Source organism: Lagenorhynchus albirostris, chromosome 11 (genome assembly GCF_949774975.1).
Source record: "Lagenorhynchus albirostris chromosome 11, mLagAlb1.1, whole genome shotgun sequence".
NCBI classification, from domain to species: domain Eukaryota; kingdom Metazoa; phylum Chordata; class Mammalia; order Artiodactyla; family Delphinidae; genus Lagenorhynchus; species Lagenorhynchus albirostris.
In genome coordinates, this window is record NC_083105.1 from 50,316,948 (window position 1) to 50,334,017 (window position 17,070).

Below are 17,070 nucleotides of genomic sequence, written 5' to 3' on the forward strand. Positions count from 1 at the left end.
TATGACCTTCTGGGACAGCCAAGCACATTATAGATTAGGCAAGACTAGGAAAATGTGGTTGGCTGCTTGTTTCTGGATAGCTGGTTGTACGTGTAAACAAGAAAAGGGTGGTTGAATGCCTTAGGGAAGAAACACATCACTCCTAAATTTTTCTTTTGTGGTGATGGGAGGGCAGAATATAATCTCTCATCATAATCACATAAGTTTTAAAGGAAGAGAACACCCATCTCTCCAACCAGATCTAATCATAGTCTAGAGAGGTGTGAGTATTTCTTGTTGTTTTTGGTGGCCACGATTATGATTCCTGTAAAGAAGCTCAAAGAAGATGGGATCTCTTCCTGTGCTTACCATGGGGATAAAGAAAGGACCACTCTTAAGTTACCTAAACAAAACCAAACCCACGTACTTCAAGACTGGTGTTAAAGAGAAAATGTTCTTGTGAGGAAGGGTGGTTGGATCTATTGGCTCTTCAGCTGGTTTGCCAGAGATTCGTCTTCAGAGGTGGGTCTGTGGCCAGGCCTACCAATGCCACCATCAGTGTAGGAGACCAGCCATCACCCATACTGGGACATGGTCTCTTCATGTTATAAGAACCTGAGGTTTCCTTACAAGGAAAACCATCGCAAACCTCCACTGTGGTGTATTCATGATATTGACGTGCATATCCCTTCAAATAGAAGATTTGTCATCTTTAGTATAGGTAAATAGAAGGAAGACTGAGAACAAGGAACTCCTAGAGCCTCATATGTTTCTTAGCTGACTCGAGAGAGCAAATTATTTACTCATGGAAGAAATGAGTTGAAGGCAACGGAGTGAACTGGTTATGAGCATAGCCTCTGGAACCAGGTTGTGTGGGTTCTCATCCCAGTGTCATTAATTTCTAGCTCTAGGACCTTGAGCAGATTTTCTAAGCTCTCTGTACCTTGGCCTTCTTAGCTACAAAGTGGGGCTAATTATAGTATTTACCTTATTGGGTAATTGTGAAGATTATATGAAAATATGTGTGTGTGTGTGTGTGTGTGTGTGTGTATGTATGTATATATTCTCATCACTGAAAGGAACATGCAGGACAAGAAATACATTCTAGACTATATATTCATATATATATATATATGATATGTTCATATATATGTATGAACGATGATATATTCTCATATAATCTTCACAATTACCCAATGAAATAAGAACTATAATTATAAATATACTCTCTATATATAATATATATATGCTAGAACAATACTTATTAAATAGTAAGCACTATTGAAGTAAGCACTAGTGTTTGCTATTATGATGCCTATATCTGAGATGTTAACACTGCTTTCAAACTTAGGCGTTTTTCACATGGTTCCACTTTGACATAATACATAGGTTGAGTCTTCCATTTAATGCCTCAGGATTTGTGGTGGATATTTTTATATGAGATTTTTTACATAAAATGCCTTCTTGTGCAACACTGCTTACTGAGAGAAAACAGGCTAACAGCCCTCAGCAGGGAAGAGCAATTAAAACAGATGCATTCATGTTCATACTTCTGCTTTAATGGCCAAACATTTGTTTGTGTGAGGTAAGACTGCTGTCTTGATTAAGGATATTAGTGACTACAAATAAATGATAATCTATTTGGCTATCTCAGGTGATGTTTACACATTTTAAAGTTTTTTGGTTTTGGGGTTTTTTTTTTTTTTTGGCTGTGTTGGGTCTTTGTTGCTGCACACAGGCTTTCTCTAGTTGCAGCAAGCAGGGGCTACTCTTCGTTGCGGTGTGTGGGCTTCTCATTGCGATGGCTTCTCTCTGTTGTGGAGCATGGGCTCTAGGCACACGGGCTTCAGTAGTTGTGGCACGTGGGCTCAGTAGTTGTGGCTCGCGGGCTTTAGAGCTCAGTCTCAGTAATTGTGGCGCACGGGCTTAGTTGCTCCTGAGTCATGTTCTCCAGGCTTGCTCTCATGCCTCTGCACCTCTGTATGTGCCGTGCCCTCTGCCACTTTAGCCCTTCCCTTGTTTTTTTGTTCTTTTTACGATACACGGGCCCCTCACTGTTGTGGCCTCTCCCGTTGCGGAGCACAGGCTCCAGATGCGCAGGCTCCGCGGCCATGGCTCACGGGCCCAGCCGCTCCGTGGCATGTGGGATCTTCCCGGACCGGAGCACAAACCCGCGTCCCCTGCATCGGCAGGCGGACTCTCAACCACTGCGCCACCAGGGAAGCCCCCTTCCCTTGTTTTTTTTTTTTGATATTTATTTATTTGGTTGCACTGGATCTTAGTTGCAGCAGGTGGGCTTCTTGGTTGCAGCACATGGGTTCCTTAGTTGCAGCAGGTGAAATGGGGGTGGAGGGGGAGAGCAAATGATGATACTGAGAAGCTGAGGTTGAGAAGAATGTTGTTTAAGGAATTCTTTTCAAATGACTGGATCTTTTCAGTCTTGTAGGAAAGACTCAGGAACAGAGCATAAGGGAACATGAGACTGGATGGGCAGGAGAAAATGAACTTATGAAGGATCCTGCGTAGTCTGCTAGAATTAGAGATTCTGTTCTCTAGGAAATCGGGAGCCATTAAAAGATTCTAAACTGGGGGGTGACCTTTGCATAGTAGAAAAGCCCCTTGGGAGCAATTTGGAGCTGTTAGCAAAAGATAAGGGGCAAGGACACTGGTTGGAAGCCTATATAGTAATCTCTACTAGCAGTGATGAGGCTCTACTCTAGGAGAGTAGAGAAGTTGGGGCCTCATCTTAAACAAAGTTAATCTGGCAATAATATGCGGAAAGCACTGGACATGAGGGGACCCAGAAACAGGTATATTAGAATAATTGGAATATGAATTGAATGTACTGAAAGTAATGAGAGCCTGAATTAACGCATTGGCGATAAGAAGGGAAAAGAGGATTTATACAAGATATATTTTAGTCATCATCCTGGGAGAACTTAGCAACTGATTGGATTTAAGACAATGAGTTGTTGTGAGTCAAAGCTTACTTTGAGATTTCAAGCCTGAAGGACCATCAACATGATGGTCCCATTCATAGAAATAGTGGTGGCAAAGAGAAAGAGAAGATGATTAACTCAATTTGAAGATGTTGAGTTTGAGGAGTCAATGAGACATCCTTGTGGATGGGACATCAAGGAAATGCATCACTGGAGCTTGAGAGAGTCTAGAGAGGGAGACACGAGAAGATACATGAGAGGTCATATTACAGGTGCGCTGGAAGTGAATGGGGGAAAGAATGAGAGTAGAAAACACTTAGGACAGAACCGTGGTCAGCTCTATGTTTGGAGTGCAGAAGGCAAAGGAAGTGGTAAGGGCTGGAAAAGTAAGAAACTAAGAACAAAGCTTCATCAAAAGTAAGAGAGGCACTTCAGGAAGAAAGGGATAGTTCCCAAAGCCAGTTGCTGCAGAGTGGTTAGAGAGGACGAGGCCATTGATTTTGGCAATCAGGAAGTCATCCTCACGAGAGTAGTTACAGTAAAGAGTGAAGGGACAAGTCAATTTTAAGCAGTTTGGGAATCAGTACAAATCTATAGAGAAAGGTCAGAAAGCTAGGGGAGTGAGTAGGAAAGTTAGGAAAAATGTCAAGAGAGAAGTTTTTGTGGCACAAAATCACAGAGGGAGTGGAAAGGGAGGGATAGTATCAAAAATAATGAAAGGAAGAATTAGCCTTGTACATCCTCCTGAAATGGGGGTGGAGGGGGAGAGCAAATGATGATACTGAGAAGCTGAGGTTGACAAGCATGTTGTTTAAGGAATTCTTGTCAAATGGCTGGATCTTTTCAGTCTTGTAGGAAAGGAAGTAAAGTTTGACCCTTAAAAGAGTAGAAATATTTGTGAAAAATCCCATGAGGAATCAAATAAGGTGACAAAATATTACACCACAGAAGATTCCAGGGCCCCATAGAGAATAATGTGAATTCGTCATGACTTTCTGTAGGACACTTCAGCAACTCAGTAACAGCAGTGGAGTGTCTGGCTATTACCAAAGAGTACGGTGTATGAGAGTAGACAAAATCACATGAGGTGTAAGAATACTAGCAGAGGCATCATTGAAATAGTCACCGGAGGTCCAGGTGGAGTGTGGAGGAAAATGATGTTAGAAAAGGCAACGAGGAAAGATGATGGCTTGCAAACCAGATTCTCACGTGAGGGAGGCAGAAGCTTCTGGAGTGTTCTGCTCCTACCTCACTACCTGCAGTAGCTGTGTTCTTATCTGGAATACAAGGGCATCTCTTACGTGCTTTCATATGAAGGGGGGGAAATATCCGTTGCTAAAAATATTGTTTGAAAGCCATTAGACTAGGAGACAAGTGAGAGAAAATGGGACTAGACGTCATAAAGAGGAGAAAGTCAGATCGTAGGGACTCGGGAAGATGGCTCATAAGGACGTGTGATCAATAAGGAGGATTCAGATATTGAGATCCTGGAGCTCTATCCACTTTGAAGGAAGATGGGGTCCAGCATAGGGCTCTGCTGGCAGAGGACTGGAGGAGGATGGAACTGCTAGTAACTGGCATTGAGAGAGATGAAGAACCGTCAAGCCAGCATGTTAGGAGATTACGGCCATGATGTCAAAGGTGCCGAGGACAACGAAGGGTTAGAGGAGGTAGGTTCACAGCCAAGTCCTGAAGTCAGTGAGGAAATGGAGGGACTTCACAAAAACAGAAAACTATGGGTTTGAAGATGAGACCAAGCAGAAATGAATACAGAATATGGAACTTGAAATAGGAGTGATTTGAGATAAACAGCACTGCATACGGGCAGCAAGGAGTATTCTAAACCCTTCTCTCTCCTTGCCCCAGGCAGGGAGCGTGAGGGGAAATAGCTTGTGGTTGGAGAGTGTCCTGAGGTGTATGGTGTCATCAGGTTTCAGTTGGAGGAAGGAGGCCAGAGACCTTTATTGGAGGAAGTGGCAGTCAAACGCAGGACCCTACAGGCAGAGAGCTTGCTCATGGAGAGCAAAGGAGGCATGGGTGCCAGTGAGCAGCGCTGAGAGGAAGGCATTCCTGGAGGATGCTTCTTCACCACCTGGGTCGGGAATGGGAACTAGACAGCTGTGTGCCTGGGGGCTTGGATGAATATCAGAGAAATGAATGAAATAAGAGATGACAAAACAGGCTGGCGAGCCAGTGGGAAAGAACAAGAGCTGAAGAGACCAAATTTGCGGGTAGGAGGAATGTAGGGTTTAAAGGACTCCATTGTGGCAACCCAACGCCACGTTAAGGCTGATGACCAGAACATCCTCATCACCCCAGGAGCCAGACTTGGATCAGTCGTTTCTTCAAAAGTGAAGGTCAAGTTGTTTGTAAAAGCTGGAACCTTAGGTGCAAATGGCTAAAGTGGGAGGCGGGGGGAACACATTAGACCAGTTAAGCCCAACCCCTATTTTCCTAGATAGGAAGGAGATAGATGACTTACCCCAAGGTCACCCACTGGTTGCTTAGTGGTCGAGCCAGGACTAGACCTCAGGTACCCTGACCCCAAGACCATCCTCTTCCTACAGCTCCCACAACTGTCCTTGCTATTAGGGGTGGGCCTGAGGAGGGGGCTACACTGATGCTGTGACTTAGATGTGACAAATATTGGGAGATTCGTCTATCCTGTTCAGCTCTGGTGAAACTTTTTATGCTAAAAGACCAAAACCTCACATCCCACCATTGCCAATGAGCTTTTGCTCCGGAGACATGATCTGTTTCAGAAATGCTGGCACTCCTGGTGCCTGTTCCAATCTAAAGTCATTTCTTGTATGTGTGTTTGTTCCTCTAGTGTCATTAGCCTCCAGTACGGTGGGCTTGGCTGGGCAGGTTGTTCACACAGAAACCACAGAGGTTGTGCTCACAGCAGATCCTGTCACAGGATTTGGGATTCAACTGCAGGGCAGTGTGTTTGCCACAGAGACCCTCTCCTCTCCACCTCTGATTTCCTATATTGAAGCTGACAGCCCGGCAGAGAGGTGAGACATTTTCTTTCACGGCATCGTTGTCTGCCCTGCATTTCTCGCTGGCTATCTTTGACTAGCTAATAAATCATGGAACAGTGCTCAACGCAGGAAATGCAAGATGTGATGAACTCTGTTCTGACAATAAAATTTTACGTTCTTGACCAGGTTTGAGACAGAATAGCGAGCATGAGTGCCTTTAGCAGATTTTTGTCCATTGGCGACTAGAGGCTAAATTAATTAAAAAGGGGGAAAAAATCCATTAAAAAAATCTCTGAAGTCCAGACTTCATAATAATTTCTGTGCCATGGGGGAATGCACATTCATCATTACTATATATTGGTTCAGATCAGGTTATAACAATACCATGGTGCTGAATTATTAATTACTTTTCTGGGATACTTCAAGATTCCCTTGCTCACATTTGTAGCCAAGAAATGCAAGAATGTAGGACATTGCATATAACCGAATCACTTTGCTGTACACCGGAAACTAACACAATATTGTAAATCAACTACACTTTTATTAAAAAAAAAAGGAATGTGGGATATTGCAGTTGACCTAATAGGATGCCCACAACATTAAATAAATGAGACCAAATGCTATTTGCCAGGATCTTGGCAACTTCAAGTGGATAATTATTTACTCCATCTGTGACCTGTAACGTGTGGTTCTAAATTCAGATGTGGGGTGCTACAGATTGGAGACAGAGTGCTGGCCATTAATGGAATTCCAACTGAAGACAGCACTTTCGAGGAAGCCAGCCAGCTCCTCCGAGACTCTTCAATCACAAGCAAGGTCACACTGGAAATTGAGTTCGATGTTGCAGGTATGATCATATAATCTCCAGTCAGCTGCGTAGTCAGGAGTGGACTGCATGTGAATCATGTGGGTTATGTGGCAGGGGACGGGGGAGGAACAACAAATTGTTTTTATGTAACGAACGTGTTCTTTTTTCGGAGGTTCAAGGTGTCATTTTGCACTGAGCATTGCTTTTGTATTATTCATTAAAATGTCACCACAAGAACAATTGAAAATAAATGTGACAAAATGAATAAGTAATAGCTGCTATAAAAGTGATTTAAAAAATCATGTAGCCTTTATTCTTCCTGACTTTTCCCCTATATGCTAGAGAAACCATATTCTTCAGTCACAGGGGCAAGAAATGCCTCTCTTTGACTCTTCCCACTGCAGAAAAAAATATGAAAGTTCTGTGGGGAACAATGAGAATTCATTGGGTGGATTTATTCAAGCCCAGTAGGTGAATATTTGGTCTCTAGCGTTAAAGAGAAATCGCACCAGACACTTGTTAAAAAGGACAAGGGAGACTTTATTCAAGACTATTTCAGTAGCGATCAAGACTTGCAATAGGAAAGAGATTGAACTCAGCGTCAGTCAGCAAGTGCATTTGTGTGACTTAAGTTTGGCCATGGAAGGAGTCCTTGTCAGTAGCTAATAGGTGTACAGGTTTTAGAGGTCTGTGCTAGTTCCCATTTAAGAAAGTTGTGTTCTCTTAATGAAACACTATCTCACAGACCCAATAACCTTTACCAATCAATCAAGATATGCCTTTGGACATAGGGATCACATTATCCCAACAAATATTTGCTGAATGTTTACTGTGGGCCAGTTACTATTCTATACAGTGGAGATGCAACAGTGGACAGGAGAGGGGAAAAAAAAAAAATCCCTGTCTTCATGAAGCTTATATTATAGCAGTACAGAAAGTTAATTTAAAAATTAGGAAATATAAATTTAGGCAGTAATAGTGCTCTGAGGAAAATAAAGCCGAATGGGGGTTAGAGAATGACTGTAGGGTTTTTTTTTTTCCATAGGATAACTCTCTAAGGAAGAGACATTTCAACAGAGATTTAAAGGTTGAGAAGGAGCCAGCCATGTCAGAATCTTGGAGGAGAGCATTCCAGGCAGAGGGAGCAGCCAGTGTAATAAGCTTGGTGGATTTGAGGAACAGCAAAAAGGGCTCTTGCTGGAGCATAGAAGGGAGCTGGGGATAGGAGTCAGGTTTGGATTTGGAGGTGTGGGAGAGGTTGGAACAGGCCAGTGCAGTGCCTTGGTACAATTTTATAAGTGTAACGAAGTCATGGAGCCTGTTATGGAGGGGAGTGAGATAACCTGATGGATGTTTTGGAGAGATCCTTATGAAGTGTAGGGGGGACAGTAGCGAACTTAGAAAAAAACAGAAGATTGTAGCAGAAGATTGGTGGCTTGGACAAGGCGGTAGTGCTAGAGATGGTGACAGAGAGTGAAGTTTAGGATGCGGCTTGAAGCAGATCTAACATAACTTGCTTATGGGTCGGATATGGAAGATGAGAGAAAGGGGAGATCATAATGATCTCCTGAGTTATGAAGGTGAGTGGTTGAGCAGATAGCAGTGTCTTTAACTGAGAAGAAGACCTGAAGTGTAGAAATTTGGGGATAACAAAAAGAGTTCTGTTTTAAACATGAGTAGGCAAATCCACTGTCGATACTAGGGAACAAAGGACAAGTACATCCATTCCTTACTCAAAAGACTCTTCCCAAGTACCAGTTACTAAGGGCTAGGTGCTGCGCTATGTTCAGATCATTGAAAGAAAGAATAGAAAGGATCGACATCTTCAAGGACTTTGTATCCAGTTAGACACAAGAAAGAACTGCTGAAAGATAAGAATAGACTTGCTGAAAGTGTGTTGCCACTGGAATGCAGAAGGAAGTGCCCAGGAGACTGCAGGCTACCTCCTGGAGCCTGGAATTGGGGTCTCTGCTGGAGAGCAGGACTGAGGAGTGACCAACATGGTGGTGATGGTTAAAGTCATGGAATAAAGGACACCACTAGGGAAAGAGTAGTGTTAAGAAGGGGACTGAGGAGGGGACTTTGCCTGAGGAATACTAAGATTTAAAGGGAAAGGACGCTAGTAAAGGAGACGATGAAGATGCTATAGGAGAAGTGGGAGGAGAACCAAAACTCTTTGGAAGCCAAAGCAAGAGTTTCAAGGCAAAAGTCGCCATCAATAGCATAAAAGTGCTGTGGAGAATTCAAGTAAGAAAGGCAGGAAAGGAAATGTCCACTGGGTTCAGCAATTAGGAAGAAAGACATTGTAGAGAAGTTTCAAGCAACTGGCGGACAGAAGTCAGATTGCAGGGGGCTGAGGGGTGAGGGAAGAAAGTGTGGAGAAGTACAGACAAGCTGTGCTTGTTGTCTGTCTGCCAAGGGGTCTTGGAAGACAGTTTGGCAGGAAAAATGCAGGGAGTAGATGAAAAGGACTGGAGGCCACCATGGGCTCCTCTTTTGAGAACTTCTGCAACATTTAGTTACATACTCGGTGCTCTGTTTTATACTGTCCTATCTTCTTTTTTAAAAAATTTATTTATTTTATTTATTTATTTTTGGCTGCGTTGGGTCTTTGTTGCTGCGCACAGGCTTTCTCTAGTTGCGGCAAGCGGGGGCTACTCTTCTTTGCTGTGCGCGGGCTTCTCATCGTGGTGGCTTCTCTTGTTGCGGAGCATGGGCTCTAGGCGGGCGGGCTCAGTAGTTGTGGCTCATGGGCTCTAGAGCGCAGGCTCAGTAGTTGTGGCTCATGGGCTTAGTTGCTCCGAGACATGTGGGATCTTCCCGGATCAGGGCTCCAACCCGTGTCCCCTGCATTGGCAGGCAGATTCTTAACCACTGCGCCGCCAGGGAAGTCCTGTACTACCCTATCTTCTAATCGGTGGTTCTCAACCAAGGTCAGTTTTGCCCCAGAGGACATTTGGCAGTGTCAAGACATTTAGCTGTAGATGAAAGGAGATGGGACAACAGATAGAAGGGGATTCCACATTCAGAGAGGTGTTATTTTGTTTGATTAAGACTGGAGAGATTTGAGCATGTTTGGGGCCCGAAATAAATGAAAGAGAAAAGAGATAATTGGTAGATACGGGTTTCCAAAGGGATGAGAAGGGAAGTTATCTAGAACATAGGTAGATAACTCGTCTAAGACAGAAACTAGAAGACCTCTCCCTAGGAGTTTGAAGAGAAAGATGTGAGAATGTAATTACATTTTTAGCTGTGTTTAGGAAGATCATGTAAGAACTGTCAAGCAAGGGTGAAAGGGTCAGCACCTTGGGGAGTTGAAAAGAATGGTGAAGGTTTAGAATAGCTAATGGGGAAATGAATGAGATAACCAGCCAGACTCATGTAAAGGGATTTTCAAGCTGGCTGGTAGACCAAGCAGAGTCCAGAAGCTCTAAGTCTATAGCAACATCAAACCGCATGGTCAAGTAGTTTTTTGTCAGGAGACCTCAACTGCCGAAGAATAAAAGCAAAGACAGTAGATGATTAGATTGATCCAGAGACTGAGATTTCCAGAGAAGTTTCAAAGAAGGAGCACGTAAGTCATAGAGGTTCAAATCGTTGCAGGAAGAGCAGAGGAATGATTATGATAATAGCATCAAAATTATCATGATATTTATCAAATGCTTACTCTATGGCATGTTACTTTTCTAAGCCCTGCCTGTACATTAGCTCATTTAGTCCTTAAAACAGCAATGGAGAAAGTTACTATTATTATGTCCCCAGAAAACGGAGATTCCCATTAATGGTAGGTCTGGGATTTCAACACAGACAGTGCGGCTCCAAAGGCCACACTCTAAGCACTACGCATACTGCCTGTGCGTGAAAGAATCTAGCTTAGAGAGGGACGGAAATCAATAAAGGATCAGCATGAGAGACCAAAAGGAAAGGGAGCACTTCAGGAATTAGGAGTCTTCAGGAAGGAAAATGGGGGGAGTGAGAGGAAGGGAATGAGAAGGCTAACAGCCAGGAGACTGAGGTCAAAGTGGCATATTAGAGTTTAAGATTTCAGAGGTCAAGTAAGGCTCAGGGTAGTGAGCTGCCGAAGTGAAGCGGAGTGGAGGCAAGTATTCAACCAGAGGTCTGGAAGTGGGGGATGCAGAGTGATGGGCGGAGGATCTACGTGGTGAAGTCTCTCAGGAGGAGGGCGGGACTTGGAATGAGGAGGGCGGGACTTGGAATGAGGAGGGAGTATGAACTAGCTGCTCCTGCCATGCACACTCCCATCAAAGTCTCTCTGCAGTTGCTGTTCCCTCTGCCTGGGCAGCTCTTCCCCAGCATGTCTGGGTGGTTTGCTCACTTCATTCAGATCTTTGCTCAGATTGCTCCAAGAAGCCTTCCACGACATCTATCACTGTCTGTCCCCTTGCCCAGATTTATAGCTCTTCTTCTCCCTTCTTATGCCATGATGTTATGGGGTATATTTATTTGTTCCTTGTCTTGTCTTCTCCAGTAGGAAAATCTATGATGTCAGGGACTTTGTGCCTTTTGTTCAAGAATGTACCCCAGCACCCAGAATAGTGCTTGGAATACAGGAGGCCCTCAGCCAATACTTGGTGAATGAATGAATGAATGAATGAAGTACAATGGGCACTCCTGAGAGACTAGGATCAGGAAGTTCAGTCTGCACCACGAATTGATTTCATACCCATTGCTTCTCTGAGGTTCCTCGTCTCTTGGTGCTGCTTGTTTCTTCACATCTGCTCCCTTTGTCCCTGTACAAGTTTTCTGTGACTTCTGACTGTACATGATCGCCCCATCCTTGCTAACATGCCCAGCCAGGACCAGCCATTTTTAACTTCTAATTCCCAAGAAAAAGCACCTAAGTGGCCCAGCTTAGGTGTAGCATTTTCCCTTTCCCATCAGCTGTGGCCAAGCAGAAGCCAGTAAAAGACCTCGTAAGGATCAGTCAGATGGCACTGAGACTATACCTTTCAAAGAAGGCTGTCCTATGGCCCCAGAATGTACTTATTATAATTGTAGAACATTCGTGGCGGGAGGACTGTTATAATCCAATACCTTCATTTATTTATGAATGGGAAAACTGAGGTTCAGGTGGGGAAACTCAAGGTCATACAGCAAAGTGAACGGTAGATCCCGGGTCTGTTGACTTGCACCTGTCTTTTCCATATCGTATTACACTCCCTCTTCAAGACGATATTAGGGTTCCCAGTGTGAAACAGCAGGATTTCTGAGCTTCTGCCCTACTGACATTGTTTGTTGAGGGGAGGTGTCTCTCCTGTGCACTGTAGGATCTCGAGGAGCATCTACTCACTACATCCCGGTAGTGGAATGGCCAGCACGATTGACCTTCTCCATAGCAGTGTCTACTAAGTATTTACTTGTGCTATACATGCATTTTTATTTTATGTGTATCACTCCTAATTGTCTGGATATGAACTACCATTCATTTCCAATTCTTCCTCAGAAATATATTATACCCAGACACTGATTCTCAAACTATTGGATCTTAGAGATTACCTATCTCTATTTCATAAACATTCTAAGTGACACAGACAGTGGTTAAAAAGCTTGACAGTGAGTACACTTTTGCCTAAATCTATCTCTTTTTACATGGGTACCACTGTCCAAACAAATTGTAGTAATGTTGAAGGGATTTTTCTTATGCTGAAGTTACTTATAACCCCATCATTCTAATAAACAAAAGTTTATTTTTTTTATATTTCTTTACCAAAGTCCTTTACCATACATATAATTTTATAAAGCTATAATCATAACATATGCACAGTTTACATTCTGCCTTTTTCAATACTGTCTTTTAAATACCAGTGTACAATATCATGAATGCTTAAAGTTTCTACTTTAATGCTGAAGTTACTTTGTTGGAAAAAATACAGCTTTCTCCTGGCAAGAAGCCTCCGTGAAAAATCCTATCAAATGTTGTTTGCCATCATTACTAGAATCCCCAGTGTTTTTCTCTGTGTGAGTGGGAGTTAAACATTAACATTTGCCCCCGTTATAATTCCTTAATTTTTTCAAATCTCACAAGGGTGTCCAGGTTGATGAATTGTGATGTGGTGGTTATCTTACTGTGCCAACAATGAATGCTTTGGGCAGAAAAAGCAGACCAGTTGGAAAGAAAGAGGACTTTGTTTACCCAAATGTGTTTTTAATTACAGTATTAACAAAGATAAAGCAAAACCAGGGAAGCACAAAATAATCACAGGGGAGTCTAAGAAAATAAATGTTCTGTTTACTTACTCTAAACCTGATGTTTCTCCAAATATTGGATCTTTTTCCTCTTCATTATTATTTCCTTAAGAAACCCCAAATTAAACGTGCCTTGGCTTTAACAACCAAGTAATTGTATGGGGGGGAAAATTACCAGATAGAAAATAAATCATGTTGACATTTAAGATTAAAATGAAGCCACAGCTTGATCAAAGAGATTCATATGTTGATATTTATTCATTATAAATATTTCAAATCTTATGTAGTCAAAAGTGATCTATTACTGTTTTCCAGGAAGTGATAATGTCTCCTTCAGTGTCATTAACAATGTTAATCTTGGTCAAGATTCCCTACATTAAAAATGTAAAGCAAGGGCTTCCCTGGTGGCACAGTGGTTAAGAATCCGCCTGCCAATGCAGGGGACACGGGTTCGAGCCCTGGTCAGGGAAGATCCCACGTGCCGCAGAGCAACTAAGCCCGTGCGCCACAACTACCGAGCCTGCGCTCTAGAGCCCGCGAGCCACAACTACTGAGCTTGTGTGCCACAACTACTGAAGCCTGCGCGCCTAGAGCCTGTGCTCCGCAACAAGAGAAGCCACTGCAATGAGAAGCCCGCGCACTGCAACGAAGAGTAGCCCGGCTCGCCGCAACTAGAGAAAGCCCACACGCAGCAAAGAAGACCCAACACAGCCAAAAATAACAAATAATTTTTTTTAAATGTAAAGCAAAATGTTTCTATAGTAACTATTTTAGATCTGTGTTTTCCAGGCCCTTATGAATCAAAGACTCACTTGTATAGCATCTTGGGCAAGGTGTCATATACATATGTGGATACACATATACATACATTATGCTCCCCTCCCCTTTCACAGAGAACGTTTTCGTAAAACCGATAACACTAAAACAAACATACATGAAATGAGTTCTCTAAATAGCAAAGCTATTTAGTTGCAAGCCACAGAAATGCACTCAAGCTAATTTAGACAGGAGAGGCATTTCCTGGAAGCACACTGGTGTTTCACAGCCTTTGAGGACAGGGAATAGGCAGCCCCTGGAAGAGCTAGACCCAGGGGCTGTCAAGGCTAACCACTGGCTCTCTGCAAGACCTCACATTGTCTCCTCAAGTACACTTGTTTCTTTCTGCCTTCTCTCTGCAGCCTGGCTATTGGTGCGGATGGGCCAAACTAGCCTCTTCCAAATACCCTGTCTGCCCCCAGTCTGCATGCTAATTCCAAATTCCTAAACTTTCTCTTTTGGTGGTGGGAAGCAGGTAGTAATTAGCCTTCACAAAGATTCAGAGAAGAGATGAAAGGAAGGATTTGAGAGATCTTTTAGAAGTAAATATTTGTGATACTTGGAGCACCTGAAGTAAGGAAGTAAAGCATACCGAGGTGGTTATTACTTAACCTCATTTCTCTTTTTCTGCCCCAATATATTAAAATTAGCCAGTCTTTTTGAAATCTACTGGGGGAAATAACTAATTTTATCTATCTCAAGTTCCGATTGGGAAATGGGAAGGATACAAATTCTTCATGAATAAATAAACAAATAAATATATGTTGTTACTTCCTGGCACATCTTAGATTAGTCTTAGTTGAGGACAACATCTGTGACACTCAAGGGGCCACACCTGACAGGACAGGAGAATTAAGAAGAGAGGGAGGAAGTGGGAGAAGGCGACAGATTCCCTCACGCCCCAGCGAAATGAGGAAAGAACTGGGAAGAAGGAAGAAGCCAGAGGGGGGCAGACTTGCCTTTACCCAGCAGCCCCGGCTGAAACTTACCAGGGCAGTTTGGGGAACCTTCTTTACAGATGACTTTCTAGAAGCCTGGAGGGCCCAGGAAAATCAAAATTTTACTGTGTGCTCCTGTTTGTCTATGGCAGTTACTCTGAGTTGGAAGATCAGGTTCTGGTCTTATTATTATTATTACTTTTTTTTTTTTTTTTTTTTTTTTTTTTTGCGGTACGCGGGCCTCTCACTGTTGTGGCCTCTCCCGTTGCGGAGCACAGGCTCCGGACGCGCAGGCTCAGCGGCCATGGCTCACGGGCCCAGCCTCTCCGCAGCATGTGGGATCTTCCCGGACCGGGGCACAAACCCGTGTCCCCTGCATCAGTAGGCGGACTCTCAACCACTGCACCACCAGGGAAGCCCAGGTTCTGGTCTTACAAAAGGTTTACTGCCTAAATTCTTCATGGGCAAGTAGAAAAGGCCAGGAAGAGCAGGTTAAGACAGATGAAGGAAGGAAGTACTCTGCTTCCATGAGGCCACCCCACCTTTCACCTCTGCTTTGCAGAGACTCAAAACATGTTAAAAATGTGATTAACAAATTGGACTAGGGGCCTGAGGACCGAATAGTTCTACCCACATCACAGCAGCTGTAGTTAATTCTTTGTGGCGGTTTGGGAGCTAGCTTGGCGCAAAATGAAGCAGAAAAAGTGGTTTCATTCCGACATCCCACAAGCCTCCCCTTATGCTAATGTTTCCTTTGTTTCTTGCCAACCCTTCCCACCCCTTTCTAAAACCTTCAAGAAAGGATTATAGTCATTAGCTACTTAGTGTGAATAGATGTTATCTCTTAAGAGGATATTTCCATTTTAACCTTGTCTCCAATTGAAGGCCTCCCAGACTGTTAGAGGAATTTTAAGAATATATTTAAGAATATGTAGCAATTCTTTCTTTCTCAGATACTAGTCACGCCCTGGTAACATCACAGTAGATCTATCCAAGGTTGAGAGTCGAGCAGTACACACCGCTTCCCTCTCTGTTCCTACATTAGCTTACTTCTCTACTGGTTGGCCAACATTTGAGCCCAACTTCGCTCTGTTCCAGTGACCCCTGCCCTCGTGCTCCTCCCTGAAACGTCCCCGTGATCCAGAAACTAGAGGGTCATCCTTGGTGCAGTGGGACCTCCTGGGTCCCTTTGTTCCAACTCTGCTCGGCACTCAGTCTCGTTGGTTGTGGTCAGGACCATTCTGGTTGTGAGATATTTTGACTATCACTGCTGCTTCTACATCTTTAAGTGTACTTTTCCACGTTTACCTTACAAATTCAGGCACACCTCTCCTCCTGCAAATCAACAACCGTCACAGCTAACTGAAATCTTTTCCGAAATCGATCTCCCCCAGCTATGAATGAAAAAAAGAAAGCACTGCTGAATAATAAACTCTGCAAACAATATGGCTGGGGGAGAAAAGAATATAACTACTTTTGGTTCTTCAACTTTAGTATACCTAAGAATCACCTGGAGAATATGTTTAAAATGCAGATTTCTAGGCCTTGTCTTCAGAGATTCGGATTCCGCAGATCTGGGATGATTCGGGAATCTATCTTTTTAACTTGCATCCTAGGTACATTTGATGGAGATGCTGTCTGAATCACACTTTAAAAACGTGGAACTCGACTGTTGCTGTGAATTATGCGCTGTGGCCTGTGGGTAGGACGTCTGTTCTTCACAAGGAGCTTAGTTTATCAGGATTTGATGTCAGTTCCTACAGCTTTAACTACAGATGATGACGATGATACAAGTATTCCTGATGCATTTTCATTGATTGGTGCTCCAATCTTCCTAGTCTTCTCTAAACACATTCTTTTTTGTTTTGAAATTACAGAGTCTGTCATCCCGAGTAGTGGAACATTTCATGTAAAGCTCCCTAAGAAACACAGTGTGGAACTTGGAATAACCATAAGTTGTAAGTACAAGTGATATCTTTTAAAATGCAGAGTTTTAGGAAGACATTAGAAAAGTGTATTCTCAAATGGTTTACAGGCATGGCAAATGTTTTAAGTTTCATTGCCAAGTTTCTACCTAATGGTACAAAAATGTGGAGCCGGTTACCCTCCAGCACTGAATAGCTGTGTGAATGGAGCAAGTTACTGTAACTCTCTTCAGTCTCAGGTTTCTTCACCTATAAAATGGAAATAAGCGTATCTGCAAAATATCCTCATTTTGTAGGTTATTCAGAGTATTAAATAAAATAACATATTTATATACCTAGTATAATCCCTGGCAAATAATGAGTAAGTACTCAATAAATACGTCTCACACACCCCCCATGAATAATTAGATGGCATATGAAGGAATAGAGGTTCTCTACATTTTAACATACTATAGATTAAGTTTTCACAATAAT

General features: G+C 43.0%; 1 protein-coding gene across 1 annotated transcript in view; it reads left to right on the forward strand.

The window, feature by feature from the left end:
• The window catches only part of GRIP1 (glutamate receptor interacting protein 1), a 703,482-nt gene that overhangs the window by 603,385 nt on the left and 83,027 nt on the right, over positions 1–17,070 (forward strand). The window contains exons 12-14 of the mRNA XM_060164614.1: positions 5,749–5,935; positions 6,604–6,749; positions 16,549–16,629. Of these exons, the coding sequence (XP_060020597.1) occupies positions 5,749–5,935; positions 6,604–6,749; positions 16,549–16,629 (414 nt within the window). The remainder of the gene's footprint in view (positions 1–5,748; positions 5,936–6,603; positions 6,750–16,548; positions 16,630–17,070) is intronic.